The sequence below is a fragment of the Lotus japonicus genome, chromosome 4 (assembly GCF_012489685.1).
Source record: "Lotus japonicus ecotype B-129 chromosome 4, LjGifu_v1.2".
Taxonomy (NCBI): domain Eukaryota; kingdom Viridiplantae; phylum Streptophyta; class Magnoliopsida; order Fabales; family Fabaceae; genus Lotus; species Lotus japonicus.
The window spans coordinates 70,293,472-70,318,558 of NC_080044.1; the positions used below are offsets into that span (position 1 = coordinate 70,293,472).

At 37.9% G+C, this 25,087-nt stretch overlaps 3 protein-coding genes and 1 pseudogene across 3 annotated transcripts; 2 read left to right on the top strand and 2 right to left on the bottom strand.

The window, feature by feature from the left end:
- Positions 1 to 977: 977 nt before the first annotated feature.
- LOC130713265 (cationic amino acid transporter 8, vacuolar-like) lies at positions 978 to 2,289 on the bottom strand (annotated as a pseudogene).
- A 1,894-nt stretch (positions 2,290 to 4,183) lies between these two features.
- LOC130710074 (pro-cathepsin H-like) lies at positions 4,184 to 7,081 on the top strand. The gene is made up of 7 exons (XM_057559227.1): positions 4,184 to 4,555; positions 4,641 to 4,756; positions 5,586 to 5,659; positions 5,746 to 6,010; positions 6,166 to 6,297; positions 6,528 to 6,663; positions 6,792 to 7,081. Exons 1-7 carry the CDS (start codon positions 4,258 to 4,260, stop codon positions 6,827 to 6,829), a joined length of 1,059 nt encoding a protein of 352 aa, XP_057415210.1. The 5' UTR covers positions 4,184 to 4,257; the 3' UTR covers positions 6,830 to 7,081.
- An 880-nt stretch (positions 7,082 to 7,961) lies between these two features.
- On the bottom strand, positions 7,962 to 11,993 carry LOC130710073 (pentatricopeptide repeat-containing protein At2g06000). The gene is made up of 2 exons (XM_057559226.1): positions 9,953 to 11,993; positions 7,962 to 8,464 (listed from the first exon to the last, which is right to left on the bottom strand). The coding sequence occupies exon 1, from the start codon at positions 11,748 to 11,750 to the stop codon at positions 10,098 to 10,100; it is 1,653 nt and encodes a 550-aa protein (XP_057415209.1). The 5' UTR covers positions 11,751 to 11,993; the 3' UTR covers positions 7,962 to 8,464; positions 9,953 to 10,097.
- Positions 11,994 to 15,127: 3,134 nt separating this feature from the next.
- LOC130713825 (protein OXIDATIVE STRESS 3 LIKE 2-like) lies at positions 15,128 to 18,036 on the top strand. The gene is made up of 2 exons (XM_057563638.1): positions 15,128 to 15,533; positions 17,372 to 18,036. Exons 1-2 carry the CDS (start codon positions 15,283 to 15,285, stop codon positions 17,841 to 17,843), a joined length of 723 nt encoding a protein of 240 aa, XP_057419621.1. The 5' UTR covers positions 15,128 to 15,282; the 3' UTR covers positions 17,844 to 18,036.
- The last annotated feature ends 7,051 nt before the right edge of the window (positions 18,037 to 25,087 follow it).

A 25,087-nucleotide genomic window follows, 5' to 3' on the forward strand; every position in this document is an offset into this window, starting at 1 on the left:
TTTTGATATTATTTTCTGTCTGAATTAATATTTTGAATTAAAATTTAAAAAATGTGTTTTTTCTTACAAAATAAATGTGCTAAAGAAAATAAAGCAAAAGTGGGCTGAATAGCCCACATCATTGATAAAAAATAACAATCATTCTTAACCAACTTTCACTTTTACACGTTATTATCACTATAATCATAGTAGAAGAGTGTAAGAATTTTTTAATTAAGTCCTTATAACTCAAGTGCGATGAAAGTTAAAGGTCTATCATAGAGTGCGGTCCTTAAGGACCGAATGTCAAGGATTGAAAGAGTTAATTTTAACCACTATGATAGACATTCATTAGGAAGAACGATTTATGTTAGTAAATTGTGCTTATGAAGTTTTACAATTTTTTTCTTTCTATAAATCTATAAAAATTTATCAAATAAAGATAAATTAGTATCTTAATGTATAATTAAGTTAAAAAATATATTCTCTTACAAATTTCATATTAACTAATTTAATACTCATTATGCAATAAATAATATAATTCTTATATGTATTACTAAGAATATGTTTCACCATTAAACTTTTATTAGCACACTTTTCATAAAGTTTCAACTGAAAGTACTACTTTCAAAGCCAAAACATGAAAGTAAGAGATAAATACCACTTTATAAAAGTCTTTTTGCCTTTATAAAAGATTTTACAGAAACACAGACTAAATTATTCAACACTAATTATATATTTTCCTACTTTTGCTTATTATTGAGAGGGCATTACTATTAAAACATATTATCACCAAATGAACTAAAAATAATTTCTATTAAAGCAAAAAAAAAAACATGTGCTTTAATATACAAAAATCTAGTGTACATTTCATTACATTTATCATATCCTTAATTATCTCTTATTGAATAAATTTTTTATACTACGTATATTATTGTTACAAATAATAGGCACATAACTTAAAACAAATCCGTGCGTTACCCGTGCAACGCACATGTTTAATTTCTAGTCATAGTGTAATTCACCATAGATACAAGGGACAATGCCATCAAGCAGTAGATAACAGTGATCATGGTCATGGGACCAATTAGCCCAGGTTGAATATCTCTTGAAGAGTTCTTGGTTTCTTCGGCCATGGTTGCAACCATGTCGAAACCGGTGTATGACCAGTAAACGACGGTGACGCTGAAAACGCTCTTTGGACTGAAAGGGAAGAACGACACCAGGTTTGAGGGTTTTCCATGGATGAAACCGACGACGATGATGAACGCGATGATGATGGTTGTGATAATGGAGCTCATCCATGTTAGCAGGGAGGTTTTACGGGTCTCGCTGGCGGCGATGCCATTGGTGATGGGGAGGACCACGACGGCGATAGGGTCGAGGAGGTTGAAACCATGTTTGAAGGATCCGACTTTGATCCGGAAGAAATTCGTGTCGTTTTTCACCATGGAGGCAAAGTAGGAGGACCAGGAGCGGCCGAGGCCGGCGGTGCTGACGAGGGCTTCAAGGAGGATGTTGCTGCCAGCGAGGAAGTCGCCGAGCTCGATGCGGAGGAAGGAGAAGCAGCCGCCGGTGATGGGGACGTCGGTGGCGAATTCAGTGTAGATGAAGGCGGAGAAGAGCGCGAAAAAACCGGAGATGGCATAGGAGAGGATGACGGAGGGGCCTACAGTGGAGTTGGCCTCCAGGCCGGTGACTACAAAGATGCCGAGGCCAACGACGGAGTCGAAGGAGATCCAGATTAGGTCCCACCAGGTGAGGCAGGGGGTTAAGGGATTCTCGCTAGCTCGTGGGAGGACGAGAAGCTCGTGGGAGTCGGTGGAGTGGTTCAGGAGGCGATCTTTCAGGCGCGGCCAGGTGTTGGAAAGGGAGGTTCGGTAGGATTCGCCGGTCTGGAAGGAAGGCTCAGGGAAGAAGTCTTGCTTGCTCCACCGCCACTAGCTTTGGGACTTGGTGGTAGCGGTGGTGGCGGCGGAGGACAGTGGTTGTGGTGGCTCCAAGGCTGCCACTCCCACGGATCACAAAATTGAACAAGAGCTCGTGAGAGAGTTTCAATGGTGGTCACGTCGTTTCGATGGTGACTTTGACCTGACGATGATGGAGGTGGCAGAGTTTGGAGCTGAGGGCGACGAAGAGGATTTGGCCTGGCGGCTAGGGTTCTTAAAATGGGAAATTTACTTGTAGAGATGAAGAATTGGGAATTTAAGGTTTAGATTTGATATTATTTTCTGTCTGAATTAATATTTTGAATTAATGTGTTTTTTTTATTAGCTGGTAAGAGTTAACTCAACAGAAGATACTCAACATCATAATCTGGACGGTCAAGAATCCAAGACCCCAAAAATACTCTATTAAATATTGTTGAGCACGTAGTAGTAATTAAATAATAACGTGGAAATATTTTACATGTAAATCAAACATACGTGAAACTGCACTCTTTTTTTGTCTGTTTTTGAAAGGTGTAAATTCAATAGATCAGGCCAGAAGAGGCATAGAAGCCAAAACTACCTGGGCTACCAAAGGAAGAACAAAATCCGGGGCTGCGTGTACTTGAGAATAATTGATGTATATCATACAAAGGAGTATGGGGGACGGGAGTGCGGTTGATTTCTGGCAGGAGGCTTGGATTGGAGAATCATCTTTAGGGGTCAAATTTTACAACTTATATGAGGTGTCAGCACAGAGGAATGTTTGTGTTTATAACATGGGGGAGTGGATGGATAATGTCTGGCATTGGAAGTTCTTATGGTCACGGGATCTAAGGGAGAGGGAGAAAACAGAAATTATAGAATTAGAAAGGGTGTTGGAGGGTGTGGTACTAAGGAGAGGACGTCTGGACAAGTGGGAATGAAGGATGGGTTCAGAAGGAACTTTTACTGTGAAATCCGCGTATGAGTTTCTGTACCAGAAGGATATTATTGGAGAGAACCCTCATCCTTGTTTTGCTCTTATATGGAAAACCATGATGCCATCAAATGCAAAGGCACTTGTATGGAGGGTTTGCTGGGACAGAATCCAGACAAAACAGAATCTAAGGAAGAGAGGCATCTTGCTAAGAGATGAGGATGCGATCTGTTCTTTCTGCGGATTGGAGGAAGAATCAACTGATCATCTCCTGTTCACTTGCTACTTCTCAACGGCGATCTGGAATGGGTTTTATAGTTGGTTAGGGGCGAGCGTGGTATTGCCGGGAGAGGGTAAATCTCATTTTATGCAGCAAGAATTTTGGGGATGTAATCAGAAACAGAGGAGGGCATGGTTAACAGTTTGGGGCGCCGTGGTTTGGGGTTTATGGCACCTTCGCAATGACATTGTATTTAGGAATGGGGTTGTGGTGGATAGCATGATCTTGGAAGGTATTCAGCTGAAATCTTGGCAATGGCTATCGGCTCAAGTCAATGATTTTCGTTGCTCTCTCTATGAATGGGTAAACAACCCGGTTGTCTGTGTTGAACATCTATCCTAAAGCCACAGTTGGGTGGAGGTGCTACGTGGGGCAGACATAATCTTTCTGTCCCTTACTTTTATAGCAACAAGAGGAACCGTGGGTGGGGTTTTAGTTTATCCGTAATCCCCCTTGAAACTTCTCCTTTGATTTTATATATTTGGTGCTCTTTTTCCTAGATAAGTTTTCCCAAGGGGGTTTTATCCTATCTAGGTTTTAATGAGGTCATATATATAAAGTTAGCTTTCAAGGGGGTTTAGGGCGGGTAGAATCTCCGTAGGTTGTTTTTTTGTCTCCTTTTCTTTCTCTATGTATTGGGTTGAAGTACCTCTTGTACTTCTATTCAATATAGTTCTTATTGCCTATAAAAAAAATTCAAAAAAAAAAGATAATTCATTGATGTATTAAACAAATATTGTGAACCTATCATAACGGGTCCCCGTTGGAAAATGAAACTCCAATATGAATGGCATGGCATGGTTAATCTATTAGATATTTTGATGGAGCACACACTTGACTAAATTAACCCTAAAATATCACATACAATCATTCAAGTAAAATTATATTTCAATTTCTGATCCATTTTAATAATAATGTATTTATCCAAGTATTTATTGATTATACATCGCGTGACATAATGAACGACGTAAGCAAAGAGTAAAAACCGTTAGAGGACACTTTGGTCATTGCACATTTCAGTGACAACCACTCATCATGTGCTTCAAAGCAAACCAATAGAAATTGGAAATTCGAAACGTAGACGAAATCATATAAGATAGATAGATTGGTTGATTGAATTTGAAAGAAGCGTAGCCAAGAGTGAGTGAGAGATGGCACGGTGGTCTCTGCTTCTTCTTACGGTGGTGCTCGGTGTCGCTGCGGCGGCAGGATCGTCCAGCTTCGAGGACTCCAATCCAATTCGTTTGGTCTCAGACCTGGAGGAGCAGGTTCTTCAGGTGATCGGTCAAACCCGCCATGCTGTCTCCTTCGCACGCTTCGCTAGCAAATACGGCAAGCGATACGATTCCGTAGAGGAGATTCAGCATCGGTTCCGGATCTTCTCTGAGAATCTCGAATTGATCAAATCCACCAACAAGAAGCGTCTCTCATACAAGCTCGGTCTCAATCGTACGTGCTCTTCTTCTTTCTGGCTTTGCTTGTTTGGTTGTTTTGTTTTCGATTTTGATGTGATATGATCGATGTTGAATCACAGATTTCGCGGATTTGAGTTGGGATGAGTTCAGAACTCAGAAACTCGGTGCTGCTCAAAATTGCTCTGCCACTCTCATAGGCAATCACAAGCTTACTGATGCTGTTCTTCCTGCAGAGGTAACTCCATCGAACAGATGAACTTCAGAATATTATTATCAAAGATTAAAATATTTGCTTATTGAGTATTATGTTAATGTGTTCTTAATCTTGTTAGCATAATTGATTCTTCCATAATTGGTTATTCAGAATCAATTATGATTTTTTTGGATATTTTTGTTGACAATTGATTCTTGCTCTTTAGGACGAAATTTCAAATCCTAGCTAGTTTAATGGAGATAATCAATTGTGGATATTTTCTTTGACAATTGAATGGAGATAATCAATTGTGGGATTTCACAATATTATCCTACCGAAATCACTTTTCTTATAAACATATCCTAACATAATTACTTCACTTTCAATTCACTTTTACTATAATCAATTTTAACAAGAACAATTCTATCCATAGTCGATTTTGACATCATTGATCCGAACACTCACGGTATTAATTGACACTCTTGCTTATGCAAGAATTGCTATGAACAATAATTTGTTAACTAACTAGATAAAGTGTTCAAACAGATCCATATATTGACTTTTCCTTTTATATGTGTTGGTTGTTCTAGATTTTGGAAATTGGAAGAGTGTGATAGGAATAAGTATGTATGTTTGTGAATAAGTGATGTAACAGAATAGAGTGTGTGTGCACAGAAGGAGAATGTAACTAACAAAGTGAAGTGAGTGTGTTTCTGTGTATTAGCTAGCATTCCCTTCCATTCTACAACTAACTTTTCGTATCTCTTTCCTTACCCCTATCAGGTTGAAACTGAGCTTGTTTGTTTGTGAACAAAATTTCATTCCTAGAAGCCTTACATGAATTTGTTTTTCCCTTCGTTATTCTTTACAGAAAGACTGGAGAAAAGAATCCATAGTTAGCGAAGTTAAAGATCAAGCCCATTGCGGATCTTGCTGGACATTCAGGTTGGTTTTTAGCACTGAGAAACAGTTTGGAATGAATTAAGCATTCTACTTTATCATGCATCTGACATAAACATTTGCATCTGCAGCACAACTGGAGCGCTAGAGGCAGCTTACGCGCAGGCCCATGGAAAAAATATCTCACTTTCTGAGCAGCAGCTTGTGGATTGTGCTGGTGCTTTCAATAACTTTGGCTGCAACGGCGGCTTGCCATCCCAAGCCTTTGAATATATTAAATACAATGGTGGCATCGCTTTGGAGAAAGAATATCCCTACACCGCGAAAGATGAGGCCTGCAAATTTACAGCAGAAAATGTTGCTGTTCGAGTCCTTGACTCTGTCAACATCACCTTGGTGAGCAAACGTTTGTTAGATAGTTTACTGCAATTTGGACAATTGTAACATTGCCTTTGACACTTGACTTGAGAGACATGGCAGAATTAGATCACTTATACCTCAGTCAGATCTATATGAGATTTTCTAAACTTTTTAATGTTATCTTTGTGTAGGGTGCTGAGGATGAATTGAAACATGCGGTTGCTTTTGCGCGGCCAGTTAGTGTGGCATTTCAGGTGGTGGATGGCTTCCGTTTATATAAGGAAGGAGTTTACACGAGTGACACTTGTGGCAACACCCCCATGGTGAGTAATACTTATCCCTCTCAATCAAATGTTTAATGCAATATTCAGAATAAAATGTTTTGGCTTCAAGTTTAATGCATCAATTGTGTACCTCGAGTTTATGTTATAGCATATTGGCTATTAACGAAATCTGTATCTGTATTATATGTATTTTACATGTCGATAATACTAGAGATAAGAGCCTAAGATACATTTAACGGACGTTAACAAAGTTTGGATTTGCCTGGCAGGATGTGAATCATGCTGTTCTTGCTGTTGGGTACGGAGTCGAAAATAATGTACCTTATTGGATCATTAAAAATTCATGGGGCAGTACCTGGGGTGACCATGGCTACTTCAAGATGGAATTGGGGAAGAATATGTGCGGTAAGGATCTACTGTACCTAAATTCTTGCTAGCATTGTTGATAGTGAAGATATAATTCTGAATTTACAAACCTGAGATTAATCATTTTGCTGTACCTGTTTTGGCTAATCCCTTTGGTTTAATTTCAGGTGTTGCAACTTGTGCATCTTATCCTATTGTGGCTTGAATTGTGTAAGGAGCTATGTGGTGTGCCCTAAAGGCTGCCTTGGGGTCTTCCACCTTGCAAGTCATGTTTCATAGTTGTCCATCTAAAACGTGAAATGTGGCAATATCATGGTAGATCTTTGTTAATGTTATTCTGTAAAATAAGTTTGTAGTTGGGATGCTATTTCTTATTGATGATATAAACCACATTTTAAAACCAGACTGTATGTAAATCATGTATCATGTAGAAATAATAAACTGCATTTGCTTTGGATGCTTCCTCTCCCTGTTGCTATTCATGCTGGTAAAATCCTTCAGTGTTACTCTTCGAATATGTTAACCAAACAAACTACGCAAAGTATTTACGGTTGCTCGACATCAAAGTTCAGTAGAGCCTTACGATGCTCGCTATATTGCAGAAATCAATGTTCTCTGAAAATTAAAGTGACCTTGTTGCAAAGCATTTATTTAATTCTATGTTTAAATCGTCACCACTAAGTGTGTATTTGGTTCGGTAGTGAACACAAGCTAAAACACTTCTACCCAAAATTGATATTTTCATTATGTGAATATGCTTTAGCTAATTCAAAAACCAATTCCCCTCGTTTAAAAACAACAGGGGGTATGAAATTTGATTTTGATTGATTTAAAAACCTACATTGATCTGCAAAAGCTAACATAAAAGTGGTTGATTTCTAAACACCATGAAAGATCATGAAAAGCCATTCAAAAGTAGCAAACCCCCTCTCAGAAAAAAGCTTTTAGAATACAATTCATGGGGGTATTAATTATTAAACATACAAATCTTATATTTTTAATTAAATTTAGCACTAAATGTGTAAACATCATATCAACACATTTCTTTATGCAAAACTCAAATTGTTAATTTTAATTTTTTTACAAATCATCACCTAAAAAAGAGAAGATGCTGGACAAGTGGACACTACTTGTTCACGAACTAACCATCATCTAAAGGAAAGCCGATATGCTAACCAAAAAGTACATATATTTAGCTATTTGGAGTTCAGAGTAGCTAGTCAGTTCACATCTCAGTAGAAACGACCCGTGAAAACATATACACCATAAGCTAAAATGCAACCTATATAGCTTCATAGTATATACATTCTTAAATATAATCAGCAACTTCACAAAAAGGGTCAATACTCCTTGGGGGTCATTCCTACCTCATTAGCACTAGATCACCTCAAGAAGAAATATACATGGTTCCAGACCAGGGGAATCCCTGAGAGTCATTTATCATCCATTCAATAGTGACATCTGATAAGAGGTTACAATTCTATTCGCTAAGACCATGTTAGCCAAAAAAGGTTGGACAATAAAAAGTGGTGCAAAACCTAGTTCATCCCAACGCATTACTTAAACCCAATGGTTTGCCACATGATAAGTTGAACTTTAAACATGAATTCTCATTCAACATGACAAACCTTGTCTCATTACCATTAGTGACATCCAGCAAGCTTTGTGCTCTAGGGGTGGTAAGTTAAACCATATATCCAAAATGCAATTCAGGAAGCGTCGCTTGTTAACTACCAAGTAAACTCATTGTCAATATGTGTTATGTCAGAGAATTGTCAAGCATGACACCTGCCATTCCAAGTACTACCAAAATCTAATAGACCCCGCATTGTCCATGAACCTGAAAAACCATAAAAGCACATGCCATTAGTGTTTTAGAGCTTCTTTTTCCCCCTGGAGTTGGGAGGTCATGGTAGAAGTTTAAGTAATCTATGCCAGGCTTACCAGTGAAAAAAGAAACAACTAATACTACAAATACTTAAATCATCAAATTTTGATGCCCTGAAGTTAGAGACTTAATTCAGCTTCTATTATACAGTTCTCAATGTGAGTAACATTCTATCAGAGAATTTCTATATCAGGTGCACGATGCCACTTGATAGTACGGGATAAAAAGAATTTGGAGAATTTCTTCCAAATGGTAGTAGAAAATTTATTTGCATGACAGGCACACTAGGTGTAATTTAGGGCAATGAAGAAAACGTGGTCACTCTGACAATATATGCATGATACATGAATTTTTTTTTGCTACTTTAGGCCTAGAAATTCCATGTATATGCATAGTCCCATGATATCTCTCTATGCTAGGTCTCGGATACGAGTCTGTTAAATCGGAAAAAACCCTGCCGGGAGAGCTAGCCCGACTCTAATGTGAATGTTCCCGGCTTGAACAAGAATGTTTCCCACACAGAATACCTGTGGTGCACCCAAAAAAAAAATTGTCCCATGATATCCAGACCCCTAATGCTTCCCAGGGAATTTACTATGTTGAACACTAAGCCAATTGACGAGTCCCTCGAGCAGGGATTGCCTATTTTGTGATCAATTTTTAATGACAAAGGGAACAAGAGTTGAGGTTATCTCAAGATCTCAACTGTAGGGAATGATAACATAGCAGACATAGACAGAATGTAAGAAATTTTTTGTTGTGCTCAGTCAACATGATAACAAAGGGTAAAAACTGAAATGAGTTCTGAGAAAAACAGCCCTTTTCCAATCCCGAAAGGAGCATGATCTCATAGAACAAAGAACATTCCAGGATTCTGTTTCGAAAAAGAGAAGAAAATGAAGAAAATGTTGCAAAAAATGTATTTTATCCTGATATAAGTTGCTATTTGTTTTTCAGAAAAGAAAAGTGGACTAAGATATAACCAAAGAAAAAGTTTCACCCAATATGCAGAAAATATTTATTCAAAAGTCTGAGTTAGATCAATGCTCAAGATTCTAGAATCGTAGAATTCCATCAACCAATCACCTCTCTTGTATTAATACCATTTTTTAAACCTACAAGTTTCCTTCCCACCCGTTTTGAAATGTTTCTGTTGCTGAAAATCCTCAGTAACAATCTTCCTATATTTTTTCAGCATTATTTTTAACTATGAAATTTCCATTACATAACATTCGATATTTCAGTCAGTCCTTTTCATAAAGGTGCAATTCAATATACTCATAGCACTAAAAGTAATACATTCAGAAATGAACAAGAAAATCAACTAAAACTGCATAATAAAAAAGGAATATTTAGAAATAGAACAAATTTGACATTTGACATAAGAAACAAAAAATCAAAGTCAGTTGAAAAAAAGGTAACAAGAAGACAGCATACTACCTGCAAGTTCCAATAAGATCAGCAAAATTTAGGAGGAATTGGAATTTCAAATTCCCTTTCTGATAATCTCCAGAACATAATTGAGCGCTGCATGATGAATGTATTCTTCCAGGGAAATGTCCAATCACTGATTTGCGGCAGTGATTTAATGAACCGAAAATGGCACATCTGAATTTGTACCTTCATAATAAGATTTTTTAAGTGAATCTCCCTGGTTCTCATGTAGGCTTTCCTTAATGCGGGCAGCCTCACCAGGCATTCCAGACTTCAAAAGACAGGAACTTAAAATTCTAACAGTTATTTCATCTGGGGAACAACCAGTTGCCAACATTTTGTAAAAGATGACAATTGCATCAGGTGCTCTTCCTTTCATACAATGCCCAGCAATAAGAATAGTAAATGTAAACTTATCAGGTTTGCATTTCTCCTCCATTTCTACTACAATTGCATTAGCCTCATCAACATTCCCAGATTTACAATATCCGTCAATGACATGATTGTAGATAGAAGGCTGTGGAACAATGTCAGTCCGCTTCAATTGTCTCAAAAGGTCACGAGCTTCTTGTAGTCTATTGCTCTTGCACAGATAACTGATAAGAACAGAGAAAGTATGCAAACTTGCGGAAATATTTCTCGTATTCATTTCGTGCCACAGGTCCAAACCATAGTTAACCTTCCCAACTCGGCAATAACCCTCAATTAGGGAAGTGAAAGTAACAACATCAGGAGGACAACCGTGGAAGAGCATCTTCTTGTAGATACCTAGTGCAGAATCCATGTTACCTACTTTTACAAAGCCATCAATAAGGGAATTAAAAGTAAATGCATTAGGCTTAGTTCCGGATCTATCCATTTCATCAAAAAGAGAAGACGCCTCCTTCATCTTACTCAATTTGCAATAACCTGATATCACTGTTGTATAACTTCTAACATTAGGGGAAAACTTACTTTTTAAACCAACTTCTTTTAGTAAATCTCTTGCTCTATCGACCTCCTTAATTCTACACAAACCATGTAGAAGAGTGTTATATGTAACTATATCAGGGGAACAACCAAAACTTCTCATACCATTGAGAAACTTAAACGCTTCATCAACATCGCCGGCACTACACAAACCTCCCATTAAAACGTTAAACGTGGAAGTCTCAAGATGCGAATGTGATTTCATAAGCTCCCTAAATAGACAAATGGCATCATCTAACTTATTATGTTTTACCAAGACACTCAATAAGTTATCATAAACAACAGCATTTACTTGAACCTTATTGCACTGAGCTTCAGCAAGTAATTCCTTGGAAACATCAAGCCTATCAGCCAATGCAAAAGAAGAAACCAAAAACCCCAACAACCTACTATCAGGCAACTTCCCATCAAACCTCATACAATCATATAGCAGTTTTGCTGAACTGTGGAGACCCTTTTGACATAGGGACCTCAAAAGCATATTATAAGTCCAAAATGAATGATGCACATTCAACTTCTCCCTGGTAAACTGAAAGAACTTGAAACCCAAAATGGGATTGTTTAGCCTTTTAACAACCTCTAAAACAAGTGAAGGAGTTAAATGCTTACCAAAATAACTCAAAACTCTAGTATCCAATGAGTTTGAGTGAAGAAAGAGAGTAGAAACAATCTTGACAAACCAAGCTTCAGGTTTTGTGATTGACCCTTTATCACAGGAAGCATATGTTAACTGAGTAAGAGTGAAGCAACGAGCAAGTGCTATCTTGGAAGCTTGAATCCTCGTGAAGAGTGAGAGAGTCATCAGGTTGGTGATGCCATGTAGAAATGAAAGCATGACCCTCTTCAAAGACTAGTGAATTCTTGCTTCATGACCCTTGAAATGAAGGAAAATTGATGGATGGTCAAAACATGGAACATGGACACATTAAAATCAAAACCCCATCAACCGAAATAGAAGAAAGATGACATGTTTGAGGTTGTCGAACGTCCCAAGTGACAAAGGATTCGCATGGAAAGGGTTTTTTATGGGTTTTGCAGTGCTTAGTTGGTAGTTGCTGCTCTGGACAGAGACGAGGGTTTTAGTCCCTAACTAGTAATTCTTGGTTATCCATAATTTGACTATTAATAATTAAAAATTTAATTATTCATAAGGATATAAATATGTAAAATAAAATAATTGAAAACATTCTCGCCATGCCATAAATTTTGATGGGTTCATTTTAATTTTAAATTAATGACTTTATTTATTATTTAGTGTTAATATTGTATTATATAAACTTATACATTAAAATGATGAACTATTTAATGTGACATATAATTATAGGATAAGACTTAATAAGATTGTCACATATAAACTACTTGAAAATATTTAATCAACTGTCATAGTCGCCGCCACCCTCCACCAATGCCACCATTGTCATTGGCACCACTACGACATACACCACCGCCACCACCCACCTCTCTAGAACCACCATCACCAAATTACCACCACCCTATAGCATATATCCCTATCGCCACCACCATAACCTCATCATCACGTCCACCACGCAACAACACCACCACCGCCACTACTCTTACCCACAACCACCACCTTTGTAACTTTATCACCATCATTATCGCTGCAACCACTTTTACTAAACATATGATTATATTGTTTTAAATGGTATTATATATACATATTATACATACATAATCAAACGTTATCTAATATTAAATTTTTATATACATAAATTTTAACGAATAAGAGTTGGAAATTAAGTATTTTATTCATGTATATTATTGTCTTTCTTTTTTTTTTTTGGTCAAAGGTGAACATTTCATTGATAACATGGGTCAGGCCCATAACCCAAAAGGGTGGTACAACTGCTTGGGCAGGCCCACAGAGAATTACAAGTCAGTTTCTTACACTTGAGCTCATGACTCCTATCTACACCTAACCCAAAGTTAGAACTAGGAGATTAATGACAACTACTTGCAAAAACAAACAGGCCCAATAGCACTGAGCCCATGAAGACTAGGCCAGACAAACCCTAGCCTTCAGGGTCTCCAAACCCTAACCAGGGTAGCGGAACAGTAGCAGTGGTGGCGGGGATCAGCGGCGGCTCCATAGCTCAAATCCAAAGTAAATCTGCTGCAAACAGAAGAGAAAATTTGATATTCACATCTTTAAACGTCACTTCTTATACCTTGTCGGCTCTGCCGTCAGCAATCTCTGCTACAAGGCTATCATAAACTCAGGTGTTCAACACCTTTAAGTCAGGGGCAAGCCCCGCAGCAAACAAACCAGATCTGGAGGAAAGAAAGGATGAGACCAAGAAACTGTTATGAGCGATGGAAGCCGCAGTTGGTGGATGGTGGTGGAGGTCACGGTCGTGGCACCAGAGGCAGCAACAAGGAGAAGCAAAACAGGGGTGAAAAACAGGCGAAGGTGGTCTTCAGAACAAAGCCAACAACATATGAAGATGACAGCGGCGGAGGAAGCGGTGGTAGAGACACAGAGACGACGGTAGAGGCACAAGGCTGCAGAAAGGTGCGACGGCGGCGGCCGGTGGGTGGAGGTAGGCGGGGAGGACGGTAACATAAAAGGGAAAATAAGCAAAAGGAGAAAACAACCCACTTATTGGGTAGCAAATCCACCTACTGTGGAAGGGAACCCACCTATTGTGGGAGAAAACTACCTACAAAGAGCAGTAGAAACCTCCATGGAGGAGGAGGAGCCCCCCAAGGGGGGAGGAGCCCCCAAAAGGGGGTGGCGGCTAGCTTCTCTTCAAACCCTAGCAGAGGAAATTAATTGAATTTAGAAAAGGCTCTTCTTTGACTTTCATTTTTTATTTTTTATTTTTGTAGAGACTTTTATTTGTTAGGGCCAGGGGAATGGATTTGGGCAGAAGTTGAGAAAAGGCCCAACAAGGAGCGAAGAATGGGACCCGCAAATGATGGGCACTTGCCGCCATGCGAAGACAGACCAGCGTCGACCCCGAGACACGTGATGCGTTGCCTTATCTGGATTGACTCTCTCTGACACGTGTCACTCATCAGAAATTATCCCCGCCGGCCAATCCACTGCCACCAACGTGCCACCCTCCTCGTTACTTGATGTTTTTCTCACATTATAATAATCATCATCAAATCAATCAATATTAACCACATAAACTAAAAACTCTTTTAAATCCAAAATGAGTAAAACTATTTAAAATTTCATAGACAATTTTTCCAGAAAATTACAGAAATATATATGCAGAGTCCTTTGAAGTTGAAGTATTGAGATTTTTCAATAATTAAATGATATGAAATAGGTTGATTTAACGGGGAATCCAATTACAGCTTGTGGCTTAAGAGAATATGTCCAGTGATGATAATTATTATTAGTTTATATTATCAGGAAAAAGCAAAGCTGAGTAAGGAATAAACAACAAATGGTGGGTGAGTTGTTGCTTCAGTGCTGTGGGATCCACTTGATCCGTTTCAAAGATCATATTCAACCATAAATCCTACGGTCCCCATTCAATCATTTATTGCTAAATCCAATTACAATGCAACTTTGTTTTAGTCCATGTATCTTCATGGCTAGAATTGCATGTAATAAGCTGTAAACGACGAGAATAAAATGAAATATCATGAGCTAACATGATTAAGAATGAAGTGAGTTAATCAGTATATGAATATATCACCCCACATGGTAAATTACAATGCAACTTTGATTCCATCTTTTGTTTTATTTTTTTCTTTTTTTTAAGACAGGTGTCTTATTTAAGAGACAATCATGTTCGAGTCGGAAACATCCACATTATGGTGAGACTAACTCTCCCCGCGGGGATTATTTTCCATCCGCAAGACTCAAACCCGAAACCTTACTTAAAGAGAATCAAATATGTACCACTTGAACCAATCACCCGTTGACCTATTTTCTTATAGTTATACATCTATTAGCATTTCTCCACCCACCAGCTTTAAGAAGTAACCAACAAAGATATCTCTCTTCAAAAAAGAGATAAAAGTCATTTTTTTCTCCTAAACAGACACTTTTCTGTTCTGTCCTTGAAACACTAGTATGATTATTCATCTTAAATCCTATTAGGATAAGATGTGACTTCCTATTTTTATTTTTTTCTTTATTTTCTACTAAAGTTCTTTATTAGAATATTGACATATTTTATTGAATAATTTTTTTGTTTTTGTATATGGATCACCTATGCTTAGAAAATTCTGATACCCATGTGCTATCAAGTCTCACCAGATATATATACCCTTAACTCTTCCATTTTACCTGCTGTTAGCATCATTCCAATTCATCTCATTTCTATTCACACCATATTCTTCATCTTCATCTTCTTCTTCTCCTCTCTCTTTCTCTCTCTACTGAAACGATGCCGTTAGCTCTGGAAACCGATCGAGGACTTGGCCTCAGAAGGTCCAGATTCATCCCCTGCGACTCGATCTACGATGAGGATATTCCGGAGGAGGATTCCGACTGCAGCGACGCCTCCTCCATCGGAAGGAACAGTGTCTCGTCGGATGACGACTCCGACCGGGAAGACTCCGGCGAGGTTGAGGAACAGAGCACGTTCAAAAGCCCCTTAGATACCATGAATGATTTGGAAGAGGAGTTACCCCTCAAGTAAGTTCATATTACTATATTGGTACCTTTTTCTGAACTGGGTTTTCCTCAAGTTTTAAACTTTCTGTGTAGATAACCAGCAAATCGTTGATTTGAGAACTTGGGGTTCTGTTATTTATGATTTTAGCATCTGGTTTAAGAACTATGATTGTTTTGCTGAATTTAGTAACTTTACTGTTTTACCCCTGAGTTGCTATGTGTGTTTACCCCTGATTTGGGTTTGGTATTTGGTTATGTTAGCGTTAGCAGTAAGGGAAGGGGCATCTTCTGGTTATTTATCTTGAGTAAAAAAAATCCATACAAGTTGGATATATACCATTTTTCTTTCACTTGCTCATTGTTCATTATTTTAATGAATTGCTTTTTGGTTGGGGGTGGAAGTGGTTTACAGAATATATTTTGTTCAAAACGTGTAGTACTGTAATTGATTGGTCTAATGGGTCTCCATGATAAAAAGAAATAACTAGTGGGTTGTGGGAAGATAGAGCATCTTTCTATAGTGTTTGAGGAGTAGGGAAAAAGAAGGCTACATTCCATGTGTAATTATAGGGCCTCATGATCTTTAATGTATCCCTGCAGGGTGAGCTTGTTCCTTGAAAAAAGACTAAAATTGATCAATATTGATCACGAAGTCTACATTCCATGTGTAACTTCATTCTAGGTTAATTCTAGGAGTATGATGTATTTGCAGAATAGATCATGAAATTTATGAGTCGCTTGTCATAAATTCTATTGATCCCCCTAGAATGAAGTTAAATCACCTGTATGGTTGTGATTGGACAACAGTAAAAACTGTGTGTATGGAACTGCATCTAAGTTTTGTCCTTTAGGTCACCCCTTATAAATTAAATAAGGTTTCTTAAATAGAAGCATTAAAAGCTTCCTTTATCCAAAGATATTTCATTCTTCTAAATGCATCTAGATTTATTTATCTTTCACCTTTGTATTTCTCTAGTCTGCCTGCATCTAGACTTTGCTATGTCCAAGTACATTTCGCTCATTATACCTATGGATGTTCAATAAAGATTTTGGTTGGTTCATGAACAACCCTTCTATAACTAGTCCTTTCATTTAAATTTATTGGGTAGCTTCAATTGGATTTAGATATGACGAGATTGGGAATGGATCGTGGATTAATAGATGCAAATACCAACCCTTCTTTTGGGCTGCCATAAGTTACTTCCACTGGATTTTAAGTATTGGTTGGTGTTACAAATTGTAGGTGCCAGATTAGCTTTGAATCTGATTGATTCAATGCAAAACAGAAATGAGTAAATTTCTCCTTCTAACTATAAAGCTTTACTCGGGAATGAAAGGCTTCATCCTGTGCTATGAAAAAAACCATGCTCCTCTTATGATTCCCACTACACTGAACTTTAGTCATTGTATTTTGTCCGGACAGAGAAATTTTAGATTCCCCAACTAAAACCCTGTTTGGAAGAGCTTATTTGAGTTTATCTTATAGTATTAGCGCTTATTTTAGTGTTTGGAATTGGAATAGCTTATAAAATTAGCTTACAACTTACCTATAAGCTTTTTTGAGCTTATTTTCATAACCTATTCAGATTAGTTTATGAATAAGAGCTCATGCAGTTATGCTTACCTATTACATGTTTTTCAGTTTATTTCAATAAGTTTCTCAAATTAGTTTATGAATAAGCGTTTATGCGATATCTTTTTTAATAGGGTATTTTCCCAAACACCCTAGAACTACAAGATTGTGAAACATTGGCCACTGGATATTTTTTTAAGTTTTAACATTATGGTTGGATGATGTGAAAGTTTTCAATCGGATATAGTTTTATTAACTCATGTCATATGGTTTTTGTGTGATTCAGGAAAGGCATATCCAAGTTTTATAACGGTAAATCGAAGTCCTACACAAGCTTAGCAGATGCCGCAGCTGTAACATCCGTGCAACAAATGGCAAAGCCAGAGGACCCTTATGCCAAAAAACGAAAGGATCTGCTTGCCCGCAACATGTTAATTGCGAGGAGTCGTAGTTGTGCGTATAATCTTGGTGGAATTTCGAAGCGATCAGCTAACATAGGTGGAGGAAAATCATGTCTTAATTTGAGCAGCAGTGAGGAGGGGCAAAGCAGCGCCACATCATTATCTCCACCTTTCCCTCTTCCACCTCTTCATCCTCATCCACATGCTCATAGTAATAAGGCATCTGCAAACAAATCACAACCTCCTCCTCCTTGGAGGACATACTCTTGGTCTGATCTGCATTCTGTTGTTGCTGAGGTTCATGAGATATCTGGCTTGGCAATTTGTAGTGGAAACGATGGCAATAAAGTACACTGAATTTCTTACAAATTTTAACTTTTAAGTTTCATAGCATGTAGTTTCTAGTTCACATTCGAGTTTGTTTGTAATGGGAGAAGTACTTTGTGCAAACTTTGTCTTAACATTATATGGTACTCACTAGGGTGATGTTGTATATTATAAATAGTTCAAACTTCAAAACTTTCTGTTATCTATGAGTCGTGGAAGCCTCTTTCTTGAGTGTTTGTTTACAAACTGGATAGGTGTTTAAGTGGAGAATAAGTGATTTAGGGAAAAGTTGGGTTGAATGCAATTGAAAATGTCTAATATTCAAAATATGAACGGAGTAGAATCCGCAGGTGAAATAAAAGTAACTTGAAATCAGATCTTTCAATTTTAGTAATTGCAGAACATTCTCAATGCTTCATTTCTTAGCTACTATATTTGGTTGGGATTCGTAAGATAATACAGGTTATGCGAGTAGTTAGTTAGGTGATCAACTGCGTTGTTGATTAGTTAGAAGGTTAGTTAGCTTTTTCTATCCTGTTAGTGATAGGTTAGTGTAATTCTGGTTCTCGCACAGGACATATGTCGAACGCGATGCTGAGACAACCGGTTCGACAATTGCACAACAGTACAGAAATTAAGCCACAACGTTTAATACAGTAGAAACAGCACAGTAGCAACAATAAATCACTAAAAAACACAGAGAATTGTTAACCCAGTTCGGTGCAACATCACCTACATCTGGAGGATACCAATCCAGGAGTCAATTCACTATCAAATAATAGCTCTCAGGTCACATGAAAGTCCCTCCTATACCTAAGTACTCCCCCTTAGTATAGAGCCTCTTTTATGTCTACCACTATTACATAAGTGAATCTAGCTTAGCCCTTCTCCTCTAAGCTATGAGAAAACTTTCTCTAACCCCTAATGACCACTGCCACAGCGATCAAGACATGTTTATCAATAAGCAAGTTTGATGAGATCACAACTCAACTAAACAAACCAACTCTAAGCCATATGATTAGGGATGGCAATTTTACCCAAACCCATGGGTATCCGCCCAAACCCGATCCGATTTGACAGGCAAAATCCGAGTTGACTGGATTTGGGTTTGGGTTTGGGTTTTGCCCGTTACTGTAGCCATTTATGGGTTTGGGTTTGGTAATAGTTAAATCCGTGTCCATACCCGCCCAAACCCGAACCCAAAGATACCCGAAACATAAAATTATAAAAAAACCCCTCATACATACACATATATATATATATATATATATATATATATATTTATAAACTTTGTTTTTAATGTTTGATGATTAATTATACTTTTGTATGTTTGAGAAAGTAAACTCTAAACTATTGTTGTCTCACTTTGGTGATAGATGAGGATGATGAATAGTATTTGTTTTTTTTTTCTTTCTATGAATTTCACTTTTTTTATATGAAAGTAGGTTCTGGATCGGGTTGCAATTTTACGTAACTAATGGGTTTGGGTTTCGGGTAAATCCGAAACCCAATGGATTTGGGCATGGATTTCATTTTATCGCCCATAAGTGTTTGTGTTTGTGTTTGGGTTTGGGTTTGGGTTTTGTGATTTGGGTTTGAGTTTGGTAATTGTAAAACCCGTACCCGATCCTACCCGTTGCCATCCCTACATATGATTATCAATGGAGGCAGTAGAGAGGTGTACAAAATAACATAACAAGGACTCACAAAACAAAGCCCTAAAAACCCAATCCTTGGGTGCCCAACGCACACCTTGCAACTAGGGTTAAGCCTCCTTAAATAGCTGTTCTTCTGGTCTTGATCTTCAATGGGCTTGCACGAAAATAGAGTCCATAAAACAGATCTGGAACAAATCTTTTAAACCAGTAACAAATCTTATCAAATAAGATTTGAACAAAAGATAACATCTTTCACAATTTAAACCAAATCAAATCTTCTTCAATAGATTTGATTCCACTATATTATATTTCAGATAACAAATAGAAGCTTCTTCAATAGCCGTAACTTGATTATCACGAAATCAATCCAAAGCTTATAGAAAAACCTGTTAAACACACAGCAGATCCGCAGGGACAAATGTCACAGCACGATGTTACAACATCTGCTTCGACATCAGGTTGTTTTTGAAAAAATGCAGACAACCAAAAGTAACAACAGTTAGTGTAAGCTATATAAGTCACTCACTAGAAGTGATAAGTCACAGACCAACCACCAATAAAGGATGGACTTCAAAAAAAAAAAAAAACCACCAATAAAGGATGTTTCATATCTATAGTCAAAGGAGTTTTAATTTTACCGATGTGGGAGTTCCACACCATCATGATAGTTATGAAATTTTTCAATCCTATTTTACCTTTTATTTTTATTCACCGATGTGAGTCTTCTATTCCATGACTCCACCACTTCAAGCTTTTCATCGTTCATCCTCATTCACCTCAACCCGCATTCACCTCAACCATTGCTTTCTCCTTTCATTTTTCGTTCACCACATTCGTAGTTTTTCAAAAAAAATCTCACTAACCCCAAGTAGAAGTGTAGAACCACATTCTTCTTCCCCAATGAGATTCTGAAAACCCACGCAAACAATAACTTACCACCAGCAAACGATGCTTCATATCTATAGCCAAAGGATTTCTAATTTTACTGATGTGGGCCTACTACAACATCGCGATAATAATGGAACTTTTTAATTCTATTTCACTCTTTATTTTTATTCACCGATGTGGGCCTTCTACACCATGACTACACCACTTCAAGGTTTGCACTGTTCATCCGCATTCACCTCAACCATTTCTTTCCCCTTTCATTTTTCGTTCACCTCATTCGTAGTTTTTGGAAAAACTCTCACAAACCCCAAGTAGAAGTGTAGAACCGCAATCTCTTTCTCCAATGGCATTATGAAAATCCACACAAACAAAAACAAACAACCAATAAAATACGTTTCATATATATAGCCAAAGGAGTTTTAATTTTACTGATGTGGGAGTTCCACACCATCATGATAATAATGAAACTTTTCAATCTTATTTCAGTCTTTATTTTTATTCACCGATGTGGGTCTTCTACTCCATGACTCCACCACTTCAAGCTTTTCACCGTCATCCGCATTCACCTTAACCATTTCTTCCTCCTTTCATTTTTCGTTAACCTCATTCGTAGTTAATGGAAATACTCTCACTAACCCTAAGTAGAAGAGTAGAACCGCAATCTACTTCCCCAATGACATTTTGAAAATCCACACAAACAAGAACCAACCACCAACAAAGGATGCTTCATATATATAGCCAAAGGAGTTTTAATTTTACCATGTGGGAGTTTTTTTTTTTTTTTTGGATAGGCAAATGTTAGTTGTTAGTAATGTTAGTAAATTAGTCATCATCAGGATTCGAACCCTGGACCCTTCACCGTTTACCCTCCCAAACCCTTATGTCCCATAACTCTTACCACTTGAGCTTACCTTCAGGGACACCGATGTGGGAGTTCCACACCATCATGATAGTTATGAAACTTTTCAATCCTATTTCACTTTTTATTTTTATTCACCGATGTGGGTCTTCTACTCCATGACTCCACCACTTCAAGCTTTTCAACGTTCATCCGCATTCACCTCAACCATTGCTTTCCCCTTTCATTTTTCGTTCACCTCATTCGTAGTTTTTCGAAAAAAATCTCACTAACCCCAAGTAGAAGTGTAGAACCACATTCTTCTTCCCCAATGAGATTCTGAAAAAACCCACGCAAACAATAACTTACCACCAGCAAAGGATGCTTCATATCTATAGCCAAAGGATTTCTAATTTTACTGATGTGGGCCTTCTACACCATCGCGATAATAATGGAACTTTTCAATTCTATTTCACTCTTTATTTTTATTCACTGATGTGGGCCTTCTACACCATGACTCCACCACTTCAAGGTTTGCACTGTTCATCCGCATTCACCTCAACCATTTCTTTCCCCTTTCATTTTTCGTTCACCTCATTCGTAGTTTTTGGAAAAACTATCACAAACCCCAAGTAGAAGTGTAGAACCGCAATCTCTTTCTCCAATGGCATTCTGAAAATCCACACAAACAAAAACCAACAACCAATAAAATATGTTTCATATCAATAGCCAAAGGAGTTTTAATTTTACTGATGTGGGAGTTCCACACCATCATGATAATAATGAAACTTTTCAATCTTATTTCAGTCTTTATTTTTATTCACCGATATGGGTCTTTTACTCCGTGACTCCACCACTTCAAGCTTTTCACCGTCATCCGCATTCACCTTAACCATTTCTACCCCCTTTCATTTTTCGTTAACCTCATTCGTAGTTAATGAAAATACTCTCACTAACACTAAGTAGAAGTGTAGAACCGCAATCTACTTCCCAATGACATTTTGAAAATCCACACAAACAAGAACCAACCACCAACAAAGGATGCTTCATATCTATAGCCAAAGGAGTTTTAATTTTACCGACGTGGGAGTTTTTTTTTATAGGCAAATGTTAGTTGTTAGTAAATTAGTCCTCATTAGGGTTCGAACCCTGGACCCTTCACCCTTTACCCTCCCAAACCCTTATGTCCCCTAGCTCTTACCACTTGAGCTAACCTTCAGGGACATCGATGTGGGAGTTCCACACTATCACGATAATAATGGAATTTTTCAATCCTATTTCACTCATTATTTTTATTCACCGATGTGGGCCTTCTACTCCATGACTCCACCACTTCAAGCTTTTCACCGTTCATCCGCATTCACCTCAACCATGGCTTTCCCCTTTCATTTGTCGTTCACCTCATTCGTAGTTTTCTGAAAACTCTCACTAATCCAAAGTAGAAGTGTAGAACCACATTCTTCTTCCCCAATGAGATTCTGAAAACTCACGCAAACAATAACTTACCACCAGCAAAAGATGCTTCATATCTATAGCCAAAGGAGTTCTAATTTTACCGGTGTGGGCCTTCTACACCATCACGATAATAGTGGAATTTTTCAATTCTATTTCACTCTTTATTTTTATTCACCGATGAGGGCCTTTTACACCATGACTTCACCACTTCAAGGTTTGCACTGTTCATCCGCATTCACCTCAACCATTTCTTTCCCCTTTCATTTTTCGTTCACCTCATTCGTAGTTTTTGGAAAAACTCTCACTAACTCCAAGTAGAAGTGTAGAACCACAATCTCTTTCTCCAATGGCATTCTAAAAATCCACACAAACAAGAACTAACAACCAGTAAAAAATATTTCATATCTATAGCCAAAGGAGTTTTAATTTTACTGATGTGGGAGTTCCACACCATCATGATAATAATAAAACTTTTCAATCTTATTTCAGTCCTTATTTTTATTCACTGATGTGGGTCTTCTACTCCATGACTCCACCACTTCAAGCTTTTCATCGTCATCCGCATTCACCTTAATCATTTATTCCCCCTTTCATTTTTCGTTAACCTCATTCGTAGTTAATGGAAATACTCTCACTAACCCTAAGTAGAAGTGTAGAACCGCAATCTACTTCCCCAATGACATTTTGAAAATCCACACAAACAAGAACCAACCACCAACAAAGGATGCTTCATATCTATAGGAGTTTTAATTTTACCGATGTGGGAGTTTTTTTTTTGATAGGCAAATGTTAGTTGTTAGTAATGTTAGTAAATTAGTCCTCATCAGGGTTCGAACCCTGGACCCTTCACCCTTTACCCTCTCAAACCCTTATGTCCTCTAGCTCTTTCCACTTAAGCTAACCTTCAGGGACACCGATGTGGGAGTTCCACACTATCACGATATTATTGGAACTTTTCAATTCTATTTCACTCTTTATTTTTATTCACCGATGTGGGCCTTCTACTCGATGACTCCACCACTTCAAGTATTTCACCGTTCATCCGCATTCACCTCAACCATGGCTTTCCCCTTTCATTTGTCGTTCACCTCATTCGTAGTTTTCTGAAAACTCTCACTAACCCCAAGTAGATGTGTAGAACCACATTCTTGTTCCCCAATGAGATTCTTCAAACCCACGCAAACAATAACTTACCACCAGCAAAAGATGCCTCATATCTATAACCAAAGGAGTTCTAATTTTACCAATGTGGGCCTTCTACACCATCGCGATAATAATGGAACTTTTCAATTCTAATTCACTCTTTATTTTTATTCACCGATGTGGGCCTTCTACACCATGACTCCACCACTTCAAGGTTTGCACTGTTCATCCGCATTCACCTCTACCATTGCTTTCCCCTTTAATTTTTCTTTCACCTCATTCGTAGTTTTTGGAAAAACTCTCACTAACCCCAAGTAGAAGTGTAGAACCGCAATCTCTTTCTCCAATGGCATTATGAAAATCCACACAATCAAGAACCAACAACCAATAAAATATGTTTCATATCTATAGCCAAAGGAGTTTTAATTTTACTGATGTGGGAGTTCCACACCATCATGATAATAATGAAACTTTTCAATCTTATTTCATTCTTTATTTTTATTCACCAATGTGGGTCTTCTACTCCATGACTCCACCACTTCAAGCTTTTCACCGTCATCCGCATTCACCTTAACCATTTCTTCCCCCTTTCATTTTTCGTTAACCTCATTCGTAGTTAATGGAAATACTCTCACTAACCCTAAGTAGAAGCGTAGAACCGCAATCTACTTCCCGAATGACATTTTGAAAATCCACACAAACAATAACAAACCACCAACAAAGGATGCATCATATCTATAGCCAAAGGAGTTTTAATTTTACCGATGTGGGAGTTTTTTTTTTGATAGACAAATGTTAGTTGTTAGTAATGTTAGTAAATTTGTTCTCATCAGGGTTCGAACCCTGAACCCTTCACCATTTACCCTCCCAAACCCTTATGTCCCCTAGCTCTTACCACTTGAGCTAAGTTTCAGGGACACCGATGTGGGAGTTCCACACTATCATGATAATAATGGAACTTTTCAATCCTATTTCACTCTTTATTTTTATTCACTGATGTGGGCCTTCTACTCCATGACTCCACCACTTCAAGCTTTTCACCGTTCATCCGTATTCATCTCAACCATGGCTTTCCCCTTTCATTTGTCGTTCACCTCATTCGTAGTTTTCTAAAAACTCTCACTCACCCCAAGTAGAAGTGTAGAACCACATTCTCCTTCCCCAATGAGATTATGAAAATCCACGCAAACAATAACTAACCACCAGCAAAAGATGCTTCATATCTATAGCCAAAGGAGTTTTAATTTTACCGGTGTGGGCCTTCTACACCATCGCGATAAGAATGGAACTTT